Raw genomic sequence first — 26073 nt, 5'->3', positions numbered from 1 at the left:
CGGCACAAAGCCACGACGCAGTAGGATGTGGACCCCCTAGTTAACTGGAGTTGCCTGAGTTATGATCTAGAATGAAAGATAAGAGTCTGGGGCTTCCCTGGTGGCGCAGTGGTTGAGAGTCCGCCTGCCGATGCGGGGGACGCGGGTTCGTGCCCCGGTCCGGGAGGATCCCACATGCCGTGGAGCGGCTGGGCCCGTGAGCCATGGACGCTGAGCCTGCGCGTCCCGAGCCTGTGCTCCGCGACGGGAGAGGCCACAGCAGTGAGAGGCCCGCGTACCGCAAAAAAAAAACAACAAAAAAAAGATAAGAGTCTGAATGGGACATGGCAGCAGCAACGCCTCTGTGCTTCACCCGAGATTCTAATCAATGGATGCAGTTTGCTGACTGAGACGCACAACAAAAGGGCTTTCTGTCCTGCTGCACTCCTGATAAAAGGCCACGCACTCTAAGCCCCGCAGTAGAGAGAGATTTTGTTCCATTTGTCCACTGAAGAAAGGTTTTTAAAAAGGCCCAGAGCCCCTCTGCTCTTTGTATGGCGTTACTCACAGTGTGGCTCGTAGGGGGGCGGCGGGTCTCCGCAAGGCACACACTCCATGTCTTGAAAACCAACAAGTTTGGTCTTCCTGTAAAATCTAGAAGAGAAAGGGAAATAATCCTTGTTAGCATTTTCATCTGAGCTCACAGTTGCAGCAAACAGACTTATGTGATAAATTACTGGCAGTCTCCATTACCAGTTCTAGCGTTTCAAAAAAGGTTCTCAAAGGCTTAGCTATAACAGCAGACAGACACATCCTTAGAAAGGTCTCTGAGCATGCAGTGAACGCTTAAGAAGTAACAATTCACTAAATGTAACTTTGTAGGTTCTACTCAGCCCCACTTTTCCTACACTGAGGTGGGGTGCCCGTGAGGGCATATGAAATCTGGACATTTCTATTGTCATTTAAATGACAAAATGCCTTGTGAAGTGCTAGTTTTTAACCTTTGAAATTCGAAGGCCAAAAATGCTAAGGAAACCATAAAACCATTGGAAAAATGCAGGCAGATACTGATACAATCGTGATAAAAGGGGGCATGTTTCTAGGCATGACAAGAAACCCAGGAGCCAGGACGATAGAGATTAACAGCTTTGAGCACACACACACACACACACACACACACACACACACACACACACACACACAGACGCACAAACACTAGAGGCATCTGAAGAGCAAAAACAAAGCGTCATCAACATAGTGGGCAAAAGAAAATTGGAAAATAGTTCTAGTCATGGTATTGTCTATAACTTAAGACTATAAGATAAAACTTAAAAATCATTATGGTGAAGTGAACAAGGCAACTGAAAAAGAGGCAAAAACACTAATTCCCAAAAGAAGAACACTTCATAATTTTAAAACTTCACAATTAAAACTAAAAAGATGATGCAATTAAATTTAAAGAATTAACAGTAAAATGTTTAACCTCATTACTAACAAGTAAGTGCAAATTGCAGTGAAGATATACCATTTTCACTTAGAAAATTGGGAAAGTGTTGGCGTGAGCCTAGGTAAATAGGCACTTGTGTTTATTGTCAGCGGCATAGGAATTGACACTTTAGGAGGGCAATTAGCTGTAGGCCATCAGAACTCAATAGAATAGTTTACATTCTACCCAGTAATTTCATTTTTTGAAATTTATCTTCAAAAAATAATCAAGTGGGTGAAGCTGGATGTAAAGAGTGTAACCACCGCATTGCTCATAAAAGAAAAAAAGCCAACGAGGCACAGTCCCATACCCAAAGCAGACATGACCAGCCATGGTAGACACAAGGCTGTGGAATACAAAGGGGCCTTGAGAAACGATGATGCATACATATCTACATGTATTTGGCTCGCCAAATATGATCTACATATCTATTTTTTTTAATTCATGAAATATCATTAAGTGGAAAAGAAAGAAGTGTGAATAATATAATGCCATTTTGCACAGACACACGCTTTTGTATAGATTCTTTCAGATCATTTATTTACCAATGCAGCTAGGAACAATTTTTGTGTATAACTTTGCATTGTAAACAGTGTGGAAGGATATTCTATGCCACATATTAACTGATTATTTCTAGATGGTGGGGATTCAAGTGATTTTACATATATGTTTATCTTCCAACTTTTTCATGACAAAAATAGTGACGTGGAGAATAAATTACAGACCACGTTTATAAAGACAGATAGATGCAATTATTTTGTGGAATTGATAATGTAGTAGCAAATCTGTGTGATCTGTGGTTGAAGCAAAATTTGCATTTGAAACTAGATAATTAGACCAAATGTCCAGACACACCCAGCACTTGCTCAACCTTCCATTTTCATCGGACTGTGAAAATCTGTTTAAATGATTGTAATATGGTGACTTTCCACCAGAATTTATAAAAAATATTTATTTTGGAATTTATAAAGTAAAAGTTAAAGAACAAAGTTGGAGGATTCACACTTTCTGATATCAAAACATATTACGAACTCCCAATTATCAATACTGGCATAAATGCAGACATACAGACCAATGGAACAGAATAGAGAGCCCAGAAATGAACCCTCACACGTATGGTCAAATGCTTTTTGACAAGGGTGCCAAGACCACTTAACGGATATAGGACAGTCTCTTCAACAAAAGGTGCTGCAAAAACTGGATATCCACGTGCAAAAGAATGAAGTTGGATCCTGATCTTTCACCATTTACAAAAATTAATTCAAAATTAATTAAACATAAGACCCCAAACTACAAAACTCCTAGAAGAAAATATAGGAGAAGTTTCATCACATGGACTCTGGCAATGATTTCTTGGATATGACATCAAAAGGCAACCAGAAGGCATATAATAAATAGGCAACAAAAGCAAAAATAGACAAGAGGGAATATATTAAACTTAAAACTTTTGTGCATCAAAGGATACTATCAATGTATACTTATTCCCAAACTCACGGAGTTGTATACAATAAATATGTATAGCTTTGTCAATCATACCTCAACAAAGTGGTTAAAAAAATGTCACAACCAAAAAAAAAAGTTTTAAATTATAGTAATAATAGTTTCTTTGGTGGTTAAAAAAAAAAGATACAATGAAAACAGTGAAAAGGCAACCTACGCCTGTGGGAAAAAATATTTGCAAATCATATATATGATAAGGGGTCAATATTCAGAATATATAAGGAACTCCTACAACTCAACAACAAAAATCAAATAACCTGATTTAAAAATGGGCAGAGGACTTGAATATTTCTCCAAAGAGGATATATAAATGGTAAGCAAGCACATGAAAAGACAGTTAACATCACTAATCATCATGGAAATGCAAATCAAAACCGCAGTGAGTCATCACCTCAAACTCATTAGGATGGCTGCTATTAAAAAAAAAGTGTTGGTGAGAATGTGGAGAAACTGGAACCCCTGTGCACTACTGGCGGGAATATTAAATGGAGCAACTGCTATGGCAAATGGTATGGAGTTTTCTTAGAAAATTAAAAATAAAACTAGCATAAGATCCAGAAATTCCACTTCTGGGTATATACCCAAAACATTTTTTTTTAACTCTTTTTCTTATTCATTTATTTATTTTTTGGCGGTGTTTGGTCTTTGTTGCTGCGCGTGGGCTTTCTCTAGTTGCGGCAAGCGGTGGCTACTCTTTGCTGCGGTGCACAGGCTTCTCATTGCAGTGGCTTCTCTTGTTGCAGAGCACGGGCTCTAGGCGCACAGGCTTCAGTAGTTGTGGTACGCGGGCTTCAGTAGCTGTGGCTTGCGGGCTCTAGAGTGCAGGCTCAGTAGTTGTGGCACACGGGCTTAGTTGCTCCACGGCATGTGGGATCTTCCCTGACCAGGGCTCGAACCTGTGTCCCCTGCATTGGCAGGCGGATTCTTAACCACTGCTCCACCAGGGAAGTCCTAGCCAAAAGAATTGAAACCAGGATCTTGCTGAAGAGACTGTCTTTTCTCCATTGTATGTTCTTGCCTCCTTTGTCGTAGATTAACTGACCATAGGTGCACGGGTTTATTTCTGGGCTCTCTGTTCTGTTCCATTGATCCATATGTCTGTTTTTCTGCCAATACCATGCTGTTTTGATTACTGCAGCTTTGTAGTACAGTCTGAAATCTGGGAGGGTTATGTCTCCAGCTTTGTCCGTTTTCCTCAGGATTGCTTTGGCAATTCTGGGTCTTTTGTGGCTCCATATAAATTTTAGGATTTTTTGTTCTAGTCCTGTGAAAAATGTCATGGGTAATTTGATAGGAATCACAATAAATCTGTAGATTGCTTTGGGTAGTATGGCCATTTTGACAAAATTAATTCTTCCAATCTAAGAGCATGGGATATCTTTCCATTTCTTTAAATAATCTTCAATTTCCTTTATCAATGTTTTCTAGTTCTCAGTGTATAAGTCTTTCACCTCCTTGGTCAGGTTTACTCCTAGGTTTTTTTTTTTTGGACACGATTTTAAAAGGAATATTTTTAAACTTTCTCTTTCTGATATTTCATTGTTAGTCTAAAGAAATGCAACAGATTTCTGTACGTTAATCTCATATCCTGCTACCTTGAGGAATTTGTTTATCAGTTCTAATAGTGTTGTGTGGAGTCTTTAGTGTTTTCTATATAGAGAATCATGTCATCTGCGTATAATGACAACGTGAATATACACTACTGAACTGTACACTTAAAAAATGGTTAAGATGGTAAATTCTATGTTACATTTTTTTACCACACCTAAAAAATGCATTAAAAAATCTAAAAATAGGTAAAAAACCATACGACAATATAAGGGAGCTTTCTTAGATGTACTTCTTGCTAAACATTGTAATATATGCGGACTAATTCTCTTTATCTCAGACAGAAAACATGCCAAATTATAAGTTGATTAAATTAAATATTGAGATAGTCTAATATAGTTTCTAAACAGAAAAACTCTTTCTATGTAAATAAGCTAAACAAGTGCTGGGAATCAAATGTGGACATTATTGAACTTTTTTTTTTTTTTTTTTGCGGTATGCGGGCCTCTCACTGCTGTGGCCTCTCCCGTTGCGGAGCACAGGCTCCGGACGCGCAGGCTCAGCGGCCATGGCTCACGGGCTTAGCTGCTCCACGGCATGTAGGATCTTCCCGGACCGGGGCACGAACCTGTGTCCCCTGCATCGGCAGGCGGACTCTCAACCACTGTGCCACCAGGGAGGCCCCTGGTCATTTTTAAAATAATGAATTCTATTTGTGACAAAACAGTTTGGAGGTCTGAGCTCTCCCTGAAATTGAACAAAATATATTTGCCAAAAATATAATTATTAAAATATATGATCAGTTTGGGGGCTGTAACACAAATGAGGCTAGCAGGTGAGAAGATCTCATGTTTTCAATGACCATTAAGTCTAACTAGAAACCCTAACTAGATAGGAGGTTGGATGGGCCTGCGTTGTTGCCACTGCTCACAGGAGAGGCGATACTTGGGCATGATGCTCATAGCAGCTATCAGCAGCGGTACAGAGATTATCCAAAAGCATTCAGGACCTGCTCTGCCAGCTTCTTGATTACAATGGCTGGACGGCAGAATCTAAGATGTTTTTTAACTGCTACGAAATTTTCAAAGCCATCAACCGACTCTCACGTTTTCCACTTAGTACAAATGAGATTAAGGTCTGAATCCTAAAGCACAGAATAATTACTGAATCACCAATTATGTATTAACGATCAAAGACATTTTTTTTAATTTTTAAAAAGTCTCCTTAAAATTATCATCCAATTTGAAGATGAAGATACAGAAATTAGAGTTTTAAGATGTGACAAAAGATTAAGTGGGTAAAGAAATCTATAAATCTTTAAAAATTATTCTTCTCTCTATTTTGTTTAGATTGCCAAGGTTTGGGGGACATAGATATATTTGCAACTCTGCTCCTGACCAAATGAGACAGGACACAAATTTTTAAAAATTAAATAAGACAAAAGAGAACAGAGACATATACACGGTGTCTGGTTAAACTGCTTTTTATCGTTGAACTTTAAATTTTACTCCGTGCTTTCAGCTAACGCAAAGAGACAAAAGGAAACCACATTGAATTTTATCTAATTTACCGTCTGATGAGATGCAGCATATAAATACATCTAACCACCCAAAATATTCCCCAACACTGAATGCGAAGAGGCGTTTTTAATTGAGCTGAACCCAAATAATACAACTTAGTCTAATGAACACCAGCTTGATAACTGCTGTTTTAAGAAAGCCTGGTTGCAGACACTAACTCTTCCGCCGGTGAGCGCTTTTCTGCGGGGGTGACAGACCCCAGCCCAGCCCTGGTCTCAGAACGATCTCCCTTAATGCAGGTTTGAATGCGGCTGCCACGTCCTGTGTGTGACATCGGGTCCCATTTCCTGCAGCGCGTCTGCCGGGGGTGGGTGACAATTCTGCCCTCTCCTACACACCCGTGGGCTCCGTGTTTGTGCTGGAGGGTCAGCCCCCTGTTCACAGTCCTCGGCAGCCAAAGCGATGGCCCCAGTGACACTGAGAAGATGCTACTGAAAAGATGACCGTCAGGGGAAGAGCCTGGTGTTGCCTGGGGCGCTCGGGATGGGCAAGGGTTGCCAAGTGCCACTGTAAGCAGAAGGACGGAGGACGGACCAGGCGGTTGGGGAGCAGGGCTGACGGGGGTTGGGGGGGGAGTGGGTACAGAACCGGCAGAGGCCATCCTCAGGGGCAGCGAAACAGGACTCGAGCAAGTCATTCATCCGCTCCAAGGATGGACTTCCTCCTTTGTAAGGAGGGGGTGATGTTAATCCCTAGTGTTAACCATCCCGGTTACTAAAAGCAGCAAAGAACTGGCAGGGGCTGGGTTACTCTTCCAGGGCGGGGCCCCAGGTCCCCTCGGCAGAGAAGGGAAGGGGGCGTGGGCCAGAACAGGGGCTGGAGGCCCTTTGGCCACTTTCAGCAAAGCTTTCACTGGCCCCCAATAACATTAATTGGTAACAATGTCAATGATTTATCTAGTGCTTACTGTGTACTAGGCGCTCTGCTAGGCGCTCTATGTGAGCTATGTTCTTAATCCTTCTGACAATTCTGTAGGCTGGTATTATTATTAGATGATATTTTTATAGGTGAGAAGAATCAATGTCAGAGAAATTAAGTAACTGGCCGAAAGCTGTTGACCATATTTGGGAACGAGGGCACTGAATTTCCCTAATTGGTCAAACTGTAGCACAGAGGACAGACTTTCCACACCGGTGTCCGGTGGGGGGCTGGGCCTTTGGGCAGCAGAAAATCCTGATCTGAGTGAGGCCTCGGCCGCAGAGGGCAGGCGTCACACCAGGAATAAACTTGCCCACCTTATGCCTGACCTTGGCATTTTTCTGGAGGCAATACGCAATTTATTTATTTTCTTTCTGCCTCCATTTTCCTGTCTGTCAAACGGGTGTCAACTATTTTCCTCTTTCACAAAAATACAGTCAAGCTGGGTGAGCACTTTGAAAACACCCTGGAAGACCTGGAAGAGTAGAAGTCACTCTGTAATTGCTGCCTGCCTCACACCTTCATGCTTGCTTAGAAAGGATGTAATTTTAGACTAATCATATAACTAAACTACGAAACACCATTCAAATGTCTACTCATTTCTAACCTTGCCACATCTAAGCATCTATTTACAGAATGAGCAAACACCGTGACACTAAAGCACTGGGCTCAGGTGACAACACGTTTGGTGAAGCACGAGGAAGCACGTTTGGCGGGGACTCCCTCTCACGCTCCAGCAGCCCACGCCTGGGTTCCCCCTTGTAAAAACCGAGTCCTGGGTCTCTGGGCACTGCCCAGCTCAGCCTGGCATCCCCCGTGGACCCCTCCTCTCCCTGACGCCCCATCCTCTTCCCCGGCGGAGAGGGCAGAGGAGTCAAGACCCGGTTCCGTCAGAACAGGAGCAGAGAGGTATCGGGGGCCCAGTGTCTGTCCTTCCATCAGATTTGCACGAGCTCAAGACGCTGGGGAATAATATTCACAGCTCTCAGTGTCTTCTGAGATTACAGGCCACTGCTTTCTAAACACATAACAGATCACTGAGATACACTTCACATACCACGCAATCTACCCCTTTAAAGTATTCAAGTAAATGGTCTTTAGTACACTCAGGGAGCTGTGTAAACATCAGCTCAGTCACTTTTAGAACATTTTCATCAGGGAAGAAAAGAAACTCTGTACCCTTTGGCAATCACTCCCCCTTCTTCTCAACCCTTCCCAACCACCAGCCCTAGACAACCACTAATTTACTTTGTGTTCTTTAGATCTGCCCATTCTGGATGTTTCACACCAATGGAATCCTACAATATGTGTTCTTTTGTGACTGGCTTCTTTCACTTAGCATAATGTTTTCTAGGTTTCTCCATGTGGTCGTATGTATCAGTAATTCATTCCTTTTTACCGCTGAATAATATTCCCTTGCTAGATACACTCCATTTTGTTTATCCATTCATCAGCTGATGAACATTTTGGTCATTTCTACTTTCTGACTCTCATGTATAAGGCTGCTATGGACATCTGTGGACAAGTCTTCGTGTGGACATGTTTTCAGTTCCCTTGGTTACACGCTCAGGAGCAGAAGTGCTGGGTCGCATGGTAACTCTACGTGCAGCTTTCTGAGGAAACGCCGTACTGTTTTCCGAAGTGGCTGCACAATTTTACGTTCCCAGTTTCTCCACATCCTCACCAACACCTGTTACTGCCTGTCTTTTGGTTATAACCATCCTGGTGGGTGTGAAGTATGTGGGTCTTTTTTTTTCTTTTTTTGCGTTTGCTGATGACTAATTGACGTTGTGTATCTTTTCATGAGCTCACTGATCATTTGTGTCTCTTCTTTGGAGAAATGTCTATTCAAATCCTTTGCCCGTATTTTAATTGGGTTATTTGTCTTTTTGTTATTGAGTTGTAAGAGTTCTTTATATGTGCTAGATAAGATAGTCCCTTATCACATATATGAGTTACGAATAGTTCCTTTAATTCTGGGGGTTGTTGTTTCAATTTCTTGATGGTATCCTGTGAAGCACAAAAGGCTTTAATTTTGATGAAGTCAAATATAGCTATTTTTTCTTTGGTCACTTGTGCTGCTGGTGTAAGACCACTACTTTCTGCATCTGTTTGGGTTCTGAGTCTTCGCATAAGGACTTGCTTGACCCATGAGGCTATTCCCTGCCCTGTTTCTGGCCTTCAGGCCCAGAGCTTTATCTGCCCTCTGGCTTCACTAAAAGCCCCAGAGCGGGCACGCAGCATCTGTCAAATCCCTGCTCCCGTGGGTACGAGCCGGCGGAGTGCAGTCAGCGTCCTCCGTCTGCACTGACGTGGAGCGTGGATTCTGGTGGCAGAGTCCAAGCCACACTGCGCACTCCTGTGCCATCTCGCCTGAATAACCTTAATGATAGGCTCACTTTCTTCGTTTTTAAAACACTGTGAACGTCACAGACAGTAATTCACGTAAACTGCTTAGCCACTATGTAATACAGTTTGCTGCTCCCGTCATGCTGCCGGCCCTGGTTGCTTTACATCTGCAATAAAGCCTGGGTTCCAGGAAAGCTCCGGGAATCCTCATCTCTCCTCTGGCTCCACTAGATACTAATTAGGTCCTCCTGATGCTCACTTTGTCCCCTCCCCTCCTTACTTCCTGCAGCAATGCCTCGACCCTAACAGACCACACACTGGCCCCACCGAGTCCCAGGCTTCATCAGGACTCTGGCTTCCAGCTGCCTGTTTTATCTGGCATGTCCGGCCAACCGTTACCTAGAAGCACTTAAAATGTTAAAGTCCCTCCTCCTGGGCTTTGTCTCCCCACCTGGCCCAGGTGTGGTCCCCTTGCTGTCCACGGCCTGGGTTCCTTTCCAACGTGCCCATTTCAGGTCTCCACCGGTACAGCTGCATTACCCCGGCTCTCACTGCCTCTCCCTCTTCTCCGCTCTCCCTCCTCCTGTGGCTGCCTCGGCCTCTCGGCAGTTTCTGAGATATGCCAGGCCGTGTCCACCCCAGTGTCTGTGTCCAGAGACAGCTCACCTTTCCAGCATCGCCCATCCTGATGACCCACCTTGATCCTGCAACCTGCATCCCCTGCGTCCCCCAGGGGCACGCCCAACGCCCTGAGCTGCTTGAGATTTTCTTTTTTTCCATAGCAATCATATCTTCCACCTTTTTGTATAACTTATCATTTACTGTGTAGGTATTTGTCAAATCTTATTAAGATATAAGCTGCCTGTGGGTGGGGATCTCCGTCTCCCTCCCCAAAGTGATGCCTTACAAAATACTGCAGAAATGACTGGATGGCGGTATTTGCATTTCTCCGATCATGTTGAGGATGGACATCTTTGTATGGTCACAGGCCACACACGTGCCTCTTTTGTGAACTGTCTAGTTTTTTCTTTCGTCCCTTTGTCCATGTTTTCTGTTTTATCGATTTGCAGGAGCTCTGAGGATTTTCGGGACACGGAGCCTCGGTCACCACGCTTATCCATTGCATTCTAACCACGCCTGTCACCGTGCAGGGCACACAGGAGGCCCAGAGAACAGAAGAGCCACGAACCTCGGCAAGTGTGTTCAGGTTAACATCAGCGGGCATCTGCACTTGGAAGGGAACCAGAGAAAAGCCTGTTCAGACTGACTGACTCATTACGCGGGAAGGACTGGCCACATACCCGGGCAGGCAGTCCCCACAGATGGCGTCGCGGGTGGCAGAGCAGTTGGCCTTCTGGAGGCGGCTCAGCAGGGCGCAGTCCAGGCACGGCTTGCACTTCTGAAAGCCCCAGTCCTCCTTGAACCTGTGCGGCCAGCACCTCACACACTGGGCATCCTCCCCGTAGCCAAAGCCACATTCCTGCGGGGATGAACAGGCAAGAGACAGCTATTCAGACCCCGCGAGCGTGAAAAAGGGGGACGAGGAGACGGTGGAGAACTGGGCTGGTGACTACCCAGCGCCCGCCTCTCTGGACACAAAGGCCGCTCTTTCAGCGAGTTCCAATGTGTCTCCCCCTGCTAATAATCTCTCTTACGACCTAAGTATACTTACTCATCCACTTTATTCCAGGAGCACGAGCATTTGAATAAGAAAGGCTCTCCCCCTCCCCCGCCTCCCCCCGCTGCTGCGGCATTACCGCCAGCTGAGGGCAGAATTACGGTACTTTCTTCAACTCAGCTGGTCATCTGAGTGCTCAGAAGCTAGAGTTGGGGAAATATGTAGACACCTAGTCACTTATCAAGGCAGAAAGTAAGTACTGTGATAAGTAACCGAACACAAGGACAGCTGCATACGAAACGTCAGAAGTTTACAATATCCTTAGAGAAACTTGGAATGGTTAGCTGTTTATTACTGTCTGAGAGAGGGAAGATCCTTACACAACGCTTATAAGAACACTAAATCCTTGTTTGGATCAAACCCTGTGATACTAAAGGTCTCAAGCATCTCTAGATTTGGCCATCAGAACCCAGAACTGCTTTCCAAGGATGGGCTTCACAGACGGCTCTTTGACCTGCATACGAGTTCCAGCACTAAGTCAATCACAGCGTGTCATATGATGCCGTTATAAATGCAGTCACAAAAAGAACGCCATAGACGAGTGTTCACGATAGTTTAAAAAATAAGTTACAAAACAGAATGAGAAATAGGATCCCATTTCTTACAACAACATTAATAGTAAGTGCTAACATTTATCGGGGGCTTCCCCTATGCCAGGATCTCATTAATTCCTCCTCCCCCACAATGAGGAAAGCGCTTCCCATGCTCCGATTTCCTGGATGGGAGTATGGGGTTTCTCAGAAGGCATGCACCTTAACCAAAGAGACATTGCTAATGTCAGAACCAGGATCTGAACCTACATGGTTTTAAAATTAATTAATTAATTAATTAATTTATTATATAGCGCTTTACAATTTTCAAAAGTTTCACACACATGATTTCATATAATCCCATAATAATCCTTTTTAAAAAATCCTCTATCCCTATATTGCCCCTCTCCCTCCCTCTCCCCACTGGTAACCACTAGTTTATTCTCTTTTATCTGTGAGTCTGCTTCTTTTTTGTTTTACTCACTAGTTTGTTGTATTTTTTAGATTCCACATATAAGTGATATCATACAGTATTTGTCTGTCTCTGTCTGACTTACTTCACTTAGCACAGTGCCCTCCAAGTCCTTCCATGTTGCCACAAATGGCAAAATTTCTTTCTTGTTTATGGCTGAGTAATATTCCATTGCATATACGTACCACATCTCCTTTATCCATTCATCTGTGGATGGGCACTTAGGTTGCTTCCATACCTTGGCTATTGTAAATAGTGCTGCTATGAACCCTGAGTGCACGTATCTTTTCAAATTAGTGTTTTTGTTTTTTTCAGATGTATACCTAGGAGCGGAATTGCTGAGTCATATGGTACAAACCTACATCGTTTAATTCCAGAGCCAGACTTCATACCACTACACTCTGGGACTTTCAGGCACTTTATGTGACATATACACAAGAAGATGTCTGAAAGATTACATATCAAATGTTAACACGGTTATCTGCACTATGTGATGGTTTCTATAGAACGCTGGCCATTAAAAAGAAAATCAGACAGCAGCTCTCGAGCTGCAAACAGAGCCCCACGTGGAGGGCATGCTGGGAGCCCACACACAGCCAGAGGGGCAGCGGCGCGGGGTGGGGGGCGGCGGGCAGGGCTCCCAATCACAGCCTCAGCTTCCTCATTGGGAACCACGGAAGCCAGAACACAGATCCAGCGAGGTCAGAATTCTCGCTTCTCCATAAAATTTATATATTTAACTTCTTCATCCATATTTTTATACAAAGTCAACTAAGCAGTACTTATTGGCTGAAAATTAAATCAAAACCAACACACACACACACAAAGATACAAATGAACTTATTTACAAAACAGAAATAGACTCACAGACAAATGGATGGTTACCAAAGGGGAAGGGTGGGTGGAGGGAGGGATAAATTAGGAGGTTAGGGTTAACATATACACACTACTATATATAAAATACGTAATCAATAAAGACCTACTGTATAGCACAGGGAACTCTAGTCAATATCTTGTAATAACCTGTAAGGGAAAAGAATCTGAAAGAATATATATACATACATATATATATACATATATATGTATGTGTATATATGTATAACTGAATCACTTTGCTGTACACCTGAAGCTAACACGACACTGTAAATCAACTATACTTCAATTAAAAAACAAAAACCAACACAAAGAATAGTATTCCCTGTACTCAGTAAGCCACTCAATAAAGGATATTAGCAACGATACTTCAATCCAGACCTCACTAATGAACTCACTCACATTTGGGAGGGGCTATCCCTTCCTTTCCCCCTTCAATTCCTCTGCCAGTCTTTCAAATGTGTGTCTTGAACAAGCACAGCAAAGAGCAGGGGAGAAAAACAAAGCAGGAGGTCAGCACCTTCCTAACCCTGAGGGCTCCAGCTAGACAATGTTCTGAACCAAAGGCACAGACAGAAGCAGGGGGGAAAAGTTTTAAATACTAATTCACAGATTAGAATTTCTTTAGAACTGTTAACAGGGATTATCTTTTTGGGGGGGGGTAGTGGAATTATGAGGTGTTTTCAGTTTTTATACTTCTGTAATGATTTGATTTTCGTGCAGGAAGCACCTCTAGTAATCAGGAAGACAATATAGACACACACTGAGAAAGAATTTCTTAGGATGTGTACTTGGTCTTGGCGGGAAGGAGGCCACTGCTATTTTGGGGGGCTGTGCACAGCAGTGGGATCTGCACCAGGACAGCGTTAGCTGCTGAGAGAGCCCCAGGCATCCGAAGGCTTTCTTTAGGCACAGAAGGGAGCCTCCCACCCCGAGTCCCAGGATCAAAGCGTGTGCACATGACATCCGGGGCAGGACCTCCTCACTCAGGCTGGGCATATCCCTCAAAGTTCCTGCGGCAGCGATTTCAACATCACGCTTTGATCCAGGCAGCTGGGACTGTAAGGGTCTCATATACAGGTTAACACACAACAGAGAAGGAAAGAAAAAGGGAGGGAGAGGAAGATAGGAAAACAAAGGGAAAGAGGTAGGCGTCTATGAACTGGTAGCAAACGTCAGAAATGTTGCTTTTCAAGCCAGGCTGATACAGGGGGAAAGTGTATATTTTCCTGCATTGGAGCAAAAGACACATCGGCCGCTTGCCAGCTAAGTTATCTTGGGAACTCTCTGACCCTCAGACTCTTCATCTGTGAGATGGGATAACAATGCAGGCCCTACAGGGTTACTCTGAGGAATAAAAGGGGAAACATATGAAGCCTCTAAACTCTAAATCAAGCACAGGTGTCCGTAAACAAATGATACCCATGGCCATTACTGTTTTGGATTCTCTACAGCCCAACAGACCGATTTTCTTGATTCCAGTATAATAAAGCTTCACTGGGGAATAAAGGGATCTGCAGACCCCAATTTTTTCTAGGCTACTTCAAACATCACTTTCCATCTAAAACATTTTTATTGAATAAAAATTTTTCTAAATCGAATCCCAAGTACCTCCTTTTTTTAAAAAATTTTTTTTTTTTTTGCGGTACGCGGGCCTCTCACTGTCGTGGCCTCTCCCGTTGCAGAGCACAGGCTCCGGACGTGCAGGCTCAGCGGCCATGGCTCACGGGCCCAGCCGCTCGGCGGCATGTGGGATCCTCCCAGACCGGGGCACGAACCCACGTCCCCTGCATCGGCAGGCGGACTCTCAACCACTGCGCCACCAGGGAAGCCCCCAAGTACCTCCTTTTGAAAATGGGTACATAAGACAGAATTTAACCTTTCCTGGTTGAATCCACTACTGCGTTGCGCCGTCATACAAAGAACTAGGCAGTCCTGGGCCTGTGGGGCCGTTCTGCTGCTCTAACGCCCCTGCCACGTGGTCAGCGGGCCTCCCTCCCTCCTGCCGAGCCTCGCTGTCTATAGCCACTCACTTCCCCTCTCCAGTCCTGAGAAACTAGAGAAATGACCTGACTAGAAATGAACTTGAAAGAATATACACAGGTGTACTGACAGTTCCATCTCTTTTGAGAAAACATATACTTCAGTGTTGGGAAATCTTTGTGCTTCTTTTTTGATTCCTGGCCGTGTCTAGAGTTTATATTGTACATAAGCACCGCTTTGACCAATGAGTTTTTGCCATGTATCGTTGTGTGTGATTTACATGTCATTAGAGTTTATAGAATGAGGATTTCATGAAACTTTTTTTTTTTTGGTTCACTCTGCACTGGACCAAATTACATACAGAAAGAAAACAAAGCCAGGCTCCAAGGGCATCACAGCTTTTGCCTTTATTAACTGGATACCGGCTTACTATTTCTGCCTGCAGCTTATATGCTCTGGGGGCAGCTGCAGCAATTCTCTTTGGGGTAGATTCAGGTGAGGGGTTGAGATAAGGCTTTGTACCATCACCATCACAAAAGAGTACCAGAATGTACAGAGCAGGTACCATGAGCCATACTTGTACAGAGATCGATTATTTGGGGGAATTTTATTCAAAATATATTTTCTCTCAGAAACAGACTCACAGACACAGAGAACAGACTTGTGGTTGCCAAGCAGGACGGGGGGTGGGGGGTGGGGGAGGGATGGAGTGGGAGTTAGGGATTAGCAGATGCAAACTAGTATGTGTAGGATGGATAAACAACAAGGTCCTACTGTATAGGGAACTACGTTCAATATCTTATGATAAACCATATGGAAAAGAATATGAAAAAGAACGTATGTATGTATAGCTGAGTCACTTTGCTGTACAGCAGAAATTAACACAGCATTGTAAATCAACACTTCAATAAAATTTTAAAAATATATACTTTCTCTAAAGTATTTGCCATTTAAGAAAAGATTATTAGAAACACAGCCTAATATTACTTTTAAACTTTTAAGAATAATATCATCACTTTCAGTTCATGAGAGTCTAAGAAGTGTATGAAGTGCTCATTCCACATGTTAAATTAACTAGACACCTTGAATTAACTAGAAATTCAGAGCAGTTATTTCCGAAGAATTACTGTATAGCATCCATGGCAGCAACCACATTTAGAGCTGATTTGTCACATTTCTAAAGCACCATAAACGTAGAGACGTCACAATTATTTGAAATCCAGGCTATAAAGTAAAAAGCATATAAATATTAAATTACCCCCCATATAAATGTCTACCTTGATGTTTTTATTTCATTCACTAAAACAAGGTGGTTAAAATGCCTTGAAATCTTCCATATTAAGTTCAATAAACAACTACCAAGAGAAACGGAAGGAGGCGAAACAACGGAGAGAGAGAGACAAAGACAGAGAGAGTGACAGAGACAGAGAGAGAGACGGTGGGGGGGGTCACCAGCCCCTGTCCCATGGTAACCCGTCTTTCCATCCTCCGTCCCTAACTTCCCACTCCGCCACTGTGCCAAGTCTGGGGAAACCTCCCAGACACATCTTCCTCGTGTGTGGACAACTATTCTGCATCTCCTTTTCGTTCACCCCGCTTGGCGCATTGTGGGGAGCGCTGGCATCAGCTCCTGAGCGCGGGTTCCTCCGCAGGGATGCAGGTTGGTACCCCATGGGAGCTGCTCTTACTCATCACTGCACCCAGGTGCTGGGGCACAGAGGGTACCCTTCGAGCGCAGCCAACTGAGCTGGCAAGCATCACGTGATCTAATTGGGCATCTCATGAAAATACCAACAGTATTAGATCTTTTAGTTTTTCCCATGTGACCTTGGGGCACAAGGGGGAGAGCTCCCAGGCACAGTGCTTCTTTTGGGGACAGAAGCAGAGGTGTGGACAGGTCCATGGTGACAGGAGGAAGGGGCAGGCTGCCCACACTGGCTCTGCTCAGTCTTTCCTTTGACAGACTCTCTGCTTGACCAAAGTCTGCAGGCGTCTCTGAGCCACTTTTTCGACCGCACCCTGTTCTTAGGTCTGGTCTTGAAGAACCCGGTTGTCCGAGGATCCTGTCCAGTTGGTTTAGCCAGAATCCCCCATCCTCAGTACCTGCTTATTCTCCATATCTGACCTCCCAAGCCACCCACCCTACCCCCCGCCCCAGGTGAGGCCTGGTCCCCTGTCTGCCTGCAGCAGGAATCCTGGCGTCTATATAGCCAGGATCCCCCTTCCTCCGCCGTTTCCTCCTGGTGAGCGTCCACCCTGCCCCCCGCTCTGCTCCGGGGCTGTAACCCCCATGTGTCCACGTTGCATGTGGAGCTGAATGCGGTTCTGGAGCGAGGTCTCTCTTCTCCTGTTGCAAAAGCTCCTGAATAGAATTTGTTTTTCCTGCTGTAACCTCTGTCCTGTCCTGGTTTTCTTTGACACTTTCCAGGTTGTACTGAGTTCGCCCTCTCACCAGTTAGTAGAAGGACTGTGTGTGTGTGTGTGTGTGTGTGTGTGTGGTGTGGGAGGCTAAGGGAGAGGGAGGAGGAGAAGGGGGAGGGAAGAGTGAGTCAGTCACTGGCCTGGGCTCCAGGATTAGCTACGTGTTTTATTTTTATGGAGGACGGTCTGCCATTAACATCCATGCTAGAAATGCGTTGAGGCTTCAGAACAATACGGCAGTTCTTTGTTTTTGAAATTATGACCTGGTGCCTGAAAGCTTAAAGGAAATACCTAGGACTGCCCTGAATCACCGGGAAGGCCTTTTTATTAACAAACTTTGAGGTGGGAAAATACACACATGGCTAGAAAAGAATGCACGGCCATGGGGCTCCTACTTACTTCCCCAAATCATAAACTAAGGGACTAACCCTTGGCATCTGACATCGCCCCCTACCCCGCCTTCCCCAAAGCCCACATCCCTGAAGCTGTCAAAGGTTCTCTGCGTGACCACGCTTGAGTTGGCCTCCTGAACCTTCTCCCGGCCCATCTGCGCATGGCCTCGTGAAATCTAGTTCCAGCAAGAGCCCTGCGGGGTCAGTTTAACCAGGGCCCTCCCCCTCAGGGTCCTCAGCCTCCCACCCCCCGGGTGACATCCGGCCGTCCCACCCTGTGTTCAGCGAGAACCCGTCGGGTCGGCTTCGGTCAGAAATTCTCCGCCTCTCGTGTCTCCTGGTAGCAATTCCCACCACGGACTCGACCCCTCCTCCTCGGCTACGAATTCCCACTCATCCAGGCTGTATTCGGAGATCAGCCCCTTCCCTCCCGCTGTAGAATCCCCATGCCTACTGCAAAGGTTCTGAACGACGCCTGCCCTGCCCACTTCAGCAGGTGCCACTGAGTATCTCTTCTTTCACCGCAGCTACGCCAGTGCGTGATGAAGGGCTAATGCTGGGTAAACAGACGGACGAACAAATATTGTGTGAAGCAGTATTTGCTCAAGTTTATTATTAGTAGCAGTATCAGTATTAGTACAACTACTATTATTTTATCCCAGGGAGCAAAAGCCTGTAAGGGCCACAGCAACATCTCCTAGCTGGTAAGGCCAAGCCTTCCCCCTGGGCGGGCGGAGGTGTGAGCAGCTTCCTGATCTTGGCTCCAAAGCAAGAGAGGGCTGGGCCCAGCTGGGCTTCTTCCAGCCGAGCTGGGGGCAGCCGTGGCTCTGTCACTCTGCCCAATATTTTTAAGCCACATTTGGTGGCTTTCCAGTAGCAAAATGACTGAAAGTAAACAGTGCTCATATCCCCTTCCTTCTTCTCTCCCTCTGCAAATCCAGAACTGAACAAAAAACACCACTGGATCCCACCTACGCGCTGGGGGAGCAGGCCCGCCTCCCGACAGGGGAGATCCTCACAGACCATGAATTATCCAGGAAACACATCCAGGGGCCTCCGGTCAAAAGCACTATTTATTTGTACAGCCAATAAGTATTAACTTGGGTTCTTTGAATTTTGAAAGCTCAAACTGGATGGAGAAGAAGTTATTTATAAAGAAAATCTAGGGCACACAAATGGAAACGACAAACTAGATTCAGGTGCGGCTGGTGTGCAGCAATCAGCTTTTTAATTTCCTTTAAGAAAACACCACCAAAGACATAGCCCCCCAACTGTTGGTTTGTGAAAACCCACAGTTGAGTTTTCTAACGAAAAATTACAAGCTAGAGCTTGTTAATACCTGCCAAACACCACTGGGCTTGATTAGGTATAATTAGACACAAATAAAGTGAGCGACACTGTAATTAAATGGCAGAAATGAATCTTTTTTATGCTTGACAATTACATTAATCTTTGTGTGATTTTCTTCCTAAGGACGTAAACAGTTTTCCAAAGAGGAGATGTCTTTAGAAATAGGGAGCCCCGCGTGCACCCGCGGGGAGGGAAGGGTGCAGTTGTTTACAAGAATTAACTTTTTTCACATTAACTAAAGTCATCCCAATAATTGCTTAGCAAAGCTTACTTTGAAAACCGTTCCAGAGTCTTGAAGTCTGTTTCCAGAGGCTCATGCAAAAACTAGTTTCCTGATTTACTGCCGGGAGGCGATCGTGTTAAAAGCACACTGTTGGCATTAATGCTCGGTGCGGAGGAGGGGCCGTGGGCGGGCAAACTCTAGACGGTGAGAATTCAAGTCTAATGTGGTCACTTCGGGAAAACAAAAATCATCTCCCGCTCACTCTCACGAGCCCCCAGGACGCCACCGAACGCTCACGCACACGGTCGTGGTCAAAACGCCCAGCGTAGCTTGCTTACAGAGCCATGGAAATCATACTCGGTATTTTTTGCCTCGGAAACAGGAAAAAGACATTATTCATTATCTTTATCATAAACTTTCAAAGACTAAAAATTAAACCCTGCAGTGGGGGAGAGAGTAAATAGGGCTCAAGGGGATAAAGTCCTCAACACAGATTCTAAATGGCTCGGTGACCCGTCACGTATTTCCCCAAAGATTCAGGAAAACGACTTCCTAAGCTGAGTTACTAAAAAAGAGCCGAAATGACAGAGATGGTGCTTGGGGCCCTGTGGGAGGGACCTGGGAACCGAAAGGGCTGCTGAGATGCTACCGCTCTGCGTGGCCCCAGGGCAGCGCTGGTGGGCGGAGCCAGCGGAGTGGGAGGGACAGGTGGGGACCTGGACAAGCGCACTGCCCGGAGGAGGAGGGCGGGGAGAAGGCTGCTGGGAGCAGCTCCTGCATCACACACGCTGGGATATTTGTCTGTGTTTTCAAAGTTGGTCCTAAGCCACTGCTTCTGGAGGGAAGTCGATCATTCTAGAACAACACTGTCCAATATGACAACCATAACCTCACATGGGGAAACTTAAATTTCATTACTTAAAATGAAATAAAATAAGCAACCCAGTTCCTCGGTGACACCAGCCACAGTTCACGTGTTCGATAACTACAGTGGCTCGTAGCACCCGTGTTGAACAGCACAGGTAGAGACCATGTGCATCAGCACAGAAAGTCCTTCCAGGTGCGCTGTGCTCGGGCATTATCAAGGCGGGAGGCAGACGGTGACCCCAAGAGCCCCCCCTCCCCCCGACACTGTCACTTACTTACAGTGATGGTGGACACACCGACTAACCTCTAAACAGGGGTAGTTATATATGCTCCCCCCTTAAGACGTATGCTGTAAGAATTCCTTATGTCATACAAAGATCACATAGAACCTGGCTCACTATAATACATGTTGGCCAATGTTAGCTATTTTCATTGCATGGTATATATATCACAGACTCACAATTAAAGACATTTTGAGAGAGAGTCCATATTTTTTAGGTTAAGACACACCCTGCAGATGAACACACGCAACGTATCCAGGGTGAGAGGTGAAAATAAGTACTCGTTTAAAAAGTGGCCAAAGATGAGAAGGGTACTGCTCTCAACAAGCATCAAGGGTCTTATTGAACCTGGAGCTGCTGCGTAGGCTCCTTACGCTCTCACAACTGAAAGGAAGGAAAAAGCGGTCGGGAAGCGCTGACCACACGCCACAGGTGAGCAGAGCACATGCTGCCCCTGGAAAGCTCTTCCGGCACCTTCCAACAAGCCCAACTGCATGTCCCAATGTAGAGACCTAACCGTGGGAGAGTGAGCCATACCTCGTGAAAAGGCAGGACTGAATGCCTTCCAAAGAAAATAATAATTAGGAGCAATAAAACCACAGATGGAAATTTCAACCACACCTGCTTACCCGAAGTATTTGCAAGCTTGAGTTTTAAGGTATAGATATACGTTTGTAATTCGAAGAACCTCATGACCCGGAATTTATTTTGGATAGACATGATAGTAGAAAAATGGACAGAAGTTTTCAATTACGCTTAGTACAGCAGAATAAGTTACATAATAATGTTAGAATAAAGATGATTAAGAACTCTATGTTTGGTGAAAATGCGCTTTTAAAAATTCTTAATATAAAGAAAACTTTAGTTGTGGATATCAATAATTTGATCCAGCTTCCCTACTTTTTCATAACTAATTATAAAATATTTGCTATTTATTGTGCTTTCAAAATTTCAAACACCACTGGTAGCCGAAATGGTACACCTCAGTTAAAAAAGTAAAGACTCCTGTACTCATCTGCTTCATTACAAATTAACAGGTAACCCCCCTAATGATATAGTTAGTATTCCAAGCAACAAGCAAATAGACTATTTATAAATGTAGTTTCTAACAATTTAACAAAAACTTAGTCTCAGTGAAAAGAATAAATTTTGCCTTGATTTGCAAAGCTTGGAAGTGACAATTAACCAGTTGAACATACTTGTTGATTTAAGTGATTTATCTGATTTTAACATACTCAGAACTTACTCTTCTTTCCTTTGAAAGATGTATGTTCTTGCTAAAAATTTAATAAAGGCAGCCTGGAAGGAAGAAACTGCAAATTCATGAGTGGACAGTTTAGAAACTTCCAGCTCCAAAGTAATTATTTATAAAAAACTCACATCTTTGCCTTGATTAATTAACTGGAAAATAAAAATGTATTTTTACTTCCATAGGTGTATTTGACTCCTTTGCCTTTCTTATGTTTTACATTTTAGACCCTGGGCGAGGCTCACTTGCTAATTTTATTTATTAAGAGCTAAAACCAAGCTAAAAGACTTGGCAAAACATTATTTGCAACACACAATCACACATTCGTTAACTTTTATATTACTAGATTTAACTGTCACCTTTTTTTCCAAAACCTATCCGAGGCTGACAGATTCGTCCACTCCTTGAGCAAAGATTCGCTAAGTGTCTGTTACAAGGAGCTGGGCGGTCTGTTTAGACAGTGAGGGTGAAAGCTGAGGGGTTGCCTGCCTGCAGGGTGGACACCTCAGGACAGGCAGGAACACGCTCTACATTTGTAAGTTTGTGCTTCTGAGTGGGTCCCGAGAATCTAATATTTCAGTGGCGTCGTTACCTTTACTTTTACTCTTTCTCACTCCATGTTTTGTCCTGGTCTTTTTTTTGATGAGGAAAATGATCATAAATATTAATAACTAAAATAAGTACACACAGGCAGGGGTATTCAGATTGTTTCCTTTTGGTTGCTCCAGTAAAGTTGGACAGCTACGGCAATACTCGGGGAAAATTACTACCTAATGAAAAATACTTCTTATGGATATCTGGGAAATTATGAAATACAGAAACTGTTATCAGATAATCTCAGAGGATGGATTTAAAAAAAAATACTGCGAGCTGACAGAACCTCCATCTTCATTCTCTAGATAAAGGATGAAGGTTAGGGAGCAATTCCTTAGAAATGATTCACTCATCTCTTCGAATCTGTGATTCGTTCATATTTTCACAGAGATTTGACAAAAGAACTCTGAGGGGTAGAAACATCACTGCTTTCCTCGCGGGCACAATCGCATTCTTAACTACTTTGTTGACAGATCCTAGATATGCAGCCCTCCTGTTATAAAGGACCTTTTTACATCCAGCAGAGCAAAACCTATGTCTGAAAACTCATGTTACTACAATCCACAGGGATTTAAAAAACATCGGCCAGGGGGCTTCAGCAACTAGACGCCGCAGAGTTCAAAATTCAGCCAGTTCCTTCCACGCGGACGGCACAAGAAGCTGAAAGCCGACATATTAAGCACAACACCCAGAGAGGCCATCCACCAGGAATCGCTTGTGGAATGCATAATTCTTTGTTTCCTGCTGTTTGCAGACCATCGATCAAAAATCTATGAATGACAAGACTCAAATTCAGAGAACAGCAGACTGTAGGGGAAAGGACTTCTCTTTGAAAAGTCACTTAAAATAAAAAGACACATCTTTTGTTCCTTTTCTAACAGGAAGACCTTGGTGCATTCTTTAGAACAAAACGATACATCAATTGTCCACAACTGGTAACGTCTTCAAAAGGTCAGAAAATAAAGCAAATGCATGTGCCGCTCTGAACACGCTCACAGCAACGTGCCCAGGAACACGCAGAACTCTGAGTCCACCCAGTTGGAACACAGCTGCTTCACAAGCAGTGGTGAGGATGAATACTTTGAAGATGCTCCTGGGAGTAGCGTATACTCAAAGCGGGAAAATTAATAATCATACTGGCACTGTCAAAGGAATGTTCCAAACCCCGGCCTGGAAAAGAACTGCGACCTTGGAGCCTGGTTACTTAAGACACTGCTGGGGCTCTGTTTTTCTTGACTAGTAATTGTAACCTTAATTTTAAGAAAAAGAAGGCCCGGTAAATATTATTATGACCATTTTCTGTTATCAATGCTTTATTTATAAATCTTTAGTAGAATGCTGATTCTTTTTAATTAGAGCAAATAAACCTTAATGATTCTATTCTTTTTTAAAATTTATTTTATTGAAGTATAGTTGATTTACAATGTTGTGTTAATTTCTGCTGTACAGCAAAGTGATCCCATCATTCATATACTTTTTCATTACAGTTTATCACAGGTCACTGAATAATTCCCTGTACTATACAGTAGGACCTTGTTGTTTAATGGTTCTATTCTTTCAATAAAATACAATAAACACTAAATTATACACAACAATGACATTTATTGAATTACGGTTATTAGAATCTATTTCTTTTATCTCAGTAAGACACATGAATCGAATGTATTGAAAAGGGAATTGTGCAATATTTGGCTAAAGGGACATGACAAACCAAGAAATCTTCACTAGTCATTAACTGAAAGAATTTAGCCGAAAAGAACGCATTTTAAAGACAGAGATCTACGACTTTCCCACACACCCGACAGTTACCTTGGACAACTCCATGCCTGGCCCACACTGCTTGCAGAGAACACAGTTTCCTGACTGATTCCTGAATTCCTGTTGTCCACAGTCTCCTGTTTCACACATCACTCTACATGCCTGAAATAAATGTTTCACAACACGTTATCTTAAGGGAAGTTAATTCTATTTTTCACAAAAAAGGAATAGTATCTTCAGTGTTATTCGCATAATCACTGAATGTAAACATTAATTCAGAGTGAGGCCAACTCAGTTTTCACTTTAGGAAGAATAACCACTTTCTGGAAAAGTCAGTGGAACAATTAAATCAACAAGTCTGATTCCTCTCTGTATTCCTTGAATGAGAGTTCTCTTTTTCTGGATTTAACTGCTATCTTCTTCTGACACTTTTCTGAGTACCCAAGGTAAAAACAGGTAGAAACTGCTCTCTTTTCTAAGTAAGAAGATGTATAAAAGAACAGTTATGTAGAGACCGAGGTCCTTTTGCAACCTGAAAAAGTCTGAATTCAAGAATTATATTTTTGCTCTTTAAGAAAACATATTCACCCATAATGAGTTGAATAAATAAGTAAATGGAATACATATACTAGTCCCAAGAGCTCTGCTATTATCCTTTAGACACATCTGATACCCAGCTTTGATGCAGAAGTTTTTCAGCTGAATTCCATTTACTTAGAGTTCATCATTCAAAAAATTCTGACAATCGTGACATCAGTAAAATTCCTGATAATGATGAAAATAACAATGGCCCAACTCTCTGAATGCTTCAGAGTAAAAGTGTCATGTAAACATGAACTTACTTTCCTACTGACTGCCATTTTGCCACTTAAATTGGACCTAACAATATACTTTTTTTAAAAATTAAAGTATAGTTGATTTACAATGTTATGTTAATTTCTGCTGCCCAGCAAATTGATTCAGTTATACATATATATACATTCTTTTTCATATTCTTTTCCATTATGGTTTATCTCCAGATATTGAATATAGTTCCCTGTGCTATATAGTAGGACTTTGTTGTTTATCCATCCTACATGTAATAGTTTGCATCTGCTGACCCCAAACTCCTAATCCATCTCTCCCCCATGGCAACCACAAGTCTGTTCTCTATGTCCTAACAATAAACTTTGGTTCACAGCATAGGACTTAAATGCAAAGATTATCTGCTTTGCAAAAACAAAGGTTGTAAGTCATTTTCAAGATATAGTCTTTATTTCTTATTTTACCTAAAAATGTAAGTTCATCTTATACACACCATCCTACAAAAGTGTGTATATCTGCTTCTTAACAGACGGTATTTCATTAAAAATGTTGATATTAACAGAATCTCAGACTGGTGACAACATTCAGTTCAAACTCTTACATCAAGCAGGGACTCCCTCAGTAACATTCCTGACTATTGACACAATTTTGTTTCCCTAAAGGAAAACTGAGAACCTCAGGAAGCACTGGGGGAACAGAGGCTGGTGTGTGTCATGTCCACGGCACAAGTGCACAGAAATGGTTTTTGATGGTTATAACAATGGGAGGTTATTCAGTACAAACTGTCTCCACCTTGGAGCAAATATCTATAATGAAGTCAGCCAACCTCCTTAAATAAAATCACAGCCTTAACCTCTAGAGCAGGCAGGAGGGAGAATCCAAGGTGGGGTTCAAGACGAAACCATGATTTGGGGCTAAAGGTCTAGTAATCACCTCCCACCTTTCTTAACCCTCATTAACAACCAATCTTAGAGGAGTTTGGTTTTATTTAAAGGAGAGAGGAGATTCCCCTCCACCACAAAGACACTGCATCGCTTTGAGAAAGAAATGCCTCAGCTTCTCTTGTGGACCATTTCTTCCAATGTTTAACAACCTCAGCTCAAGGAAGGGACGTTTTCCTTACATCTATCTGCATGTCAGACTCCAATCGGACCCCATTTCCTCTTCCTTTGTCTTCCAAGAAGACTTCAGGAACTGTCTTCAGTGTAAATAATTCTTTTTATATTTGTAGATCATGA

The 26073-nt window shown here is 43.4% G+C and overlaps 1 protein-coding gene across 12 annotated transcripts in view; it reads right to left on the bottom strand.

The window, feature by feature from the left end:
• TNFRSF19 (TNF receptor superfamily member 19) overlaps positions 1–26073 on the bottom strand; it is a 90568-nt gene that overhangs the window by 45244 nt on the left and 19251 nt on the right. For 10 of the 12 annotated variants that reach the window (XR_009536823.1, XR_009536826.1, XR_009536824.1 and 7 more), the window contains exons 3-5: positions 24083–24193; positions 10662–10840; positions 548–633 (exon numbers count right to left, since the gene is read on the bottom strand). Coding sequence is in view for 7 of the 12 variants with exons in the window: in XM_060129389.1 (XP_059985372.1) it covers positions 548–633; positions 10662–10840; positions 24083–24193 (376 nt within the window). In the remaining 5 variants the exon portion in view is untranslated. The remainder of the gene's footprint in view (positions 1–547; positions 634–10661; positions 10841–24082; positions 24194–26073) is intronic. The other 2 variants (XM_060129393.1, XM_060129396.1) reach the window with 2 other exon arrangements.

The sequence above is a fragment of the Lagenorhynchus albirostris genome, chromosome 18 (genome assembly GCF_949774975.1).
Source record: "Lagenorhynchus albirostris chromosome 18, mLagAlb1.1, whole genome shotgun sequence".
In the NCBI taxonomy this organism is placed as follows: Eukaryota; Metazoa; Chordata; class Mammalia; order Artiodactyla; family Delphinidae; genus Lagenorhynchus; species Lagenorhynchus albirostris.
The sequence above is the reverse complement of the archived record's forward strand: the minus strand, read 5'-3'. Positions and strand labels throughout refer to the sequence as shown.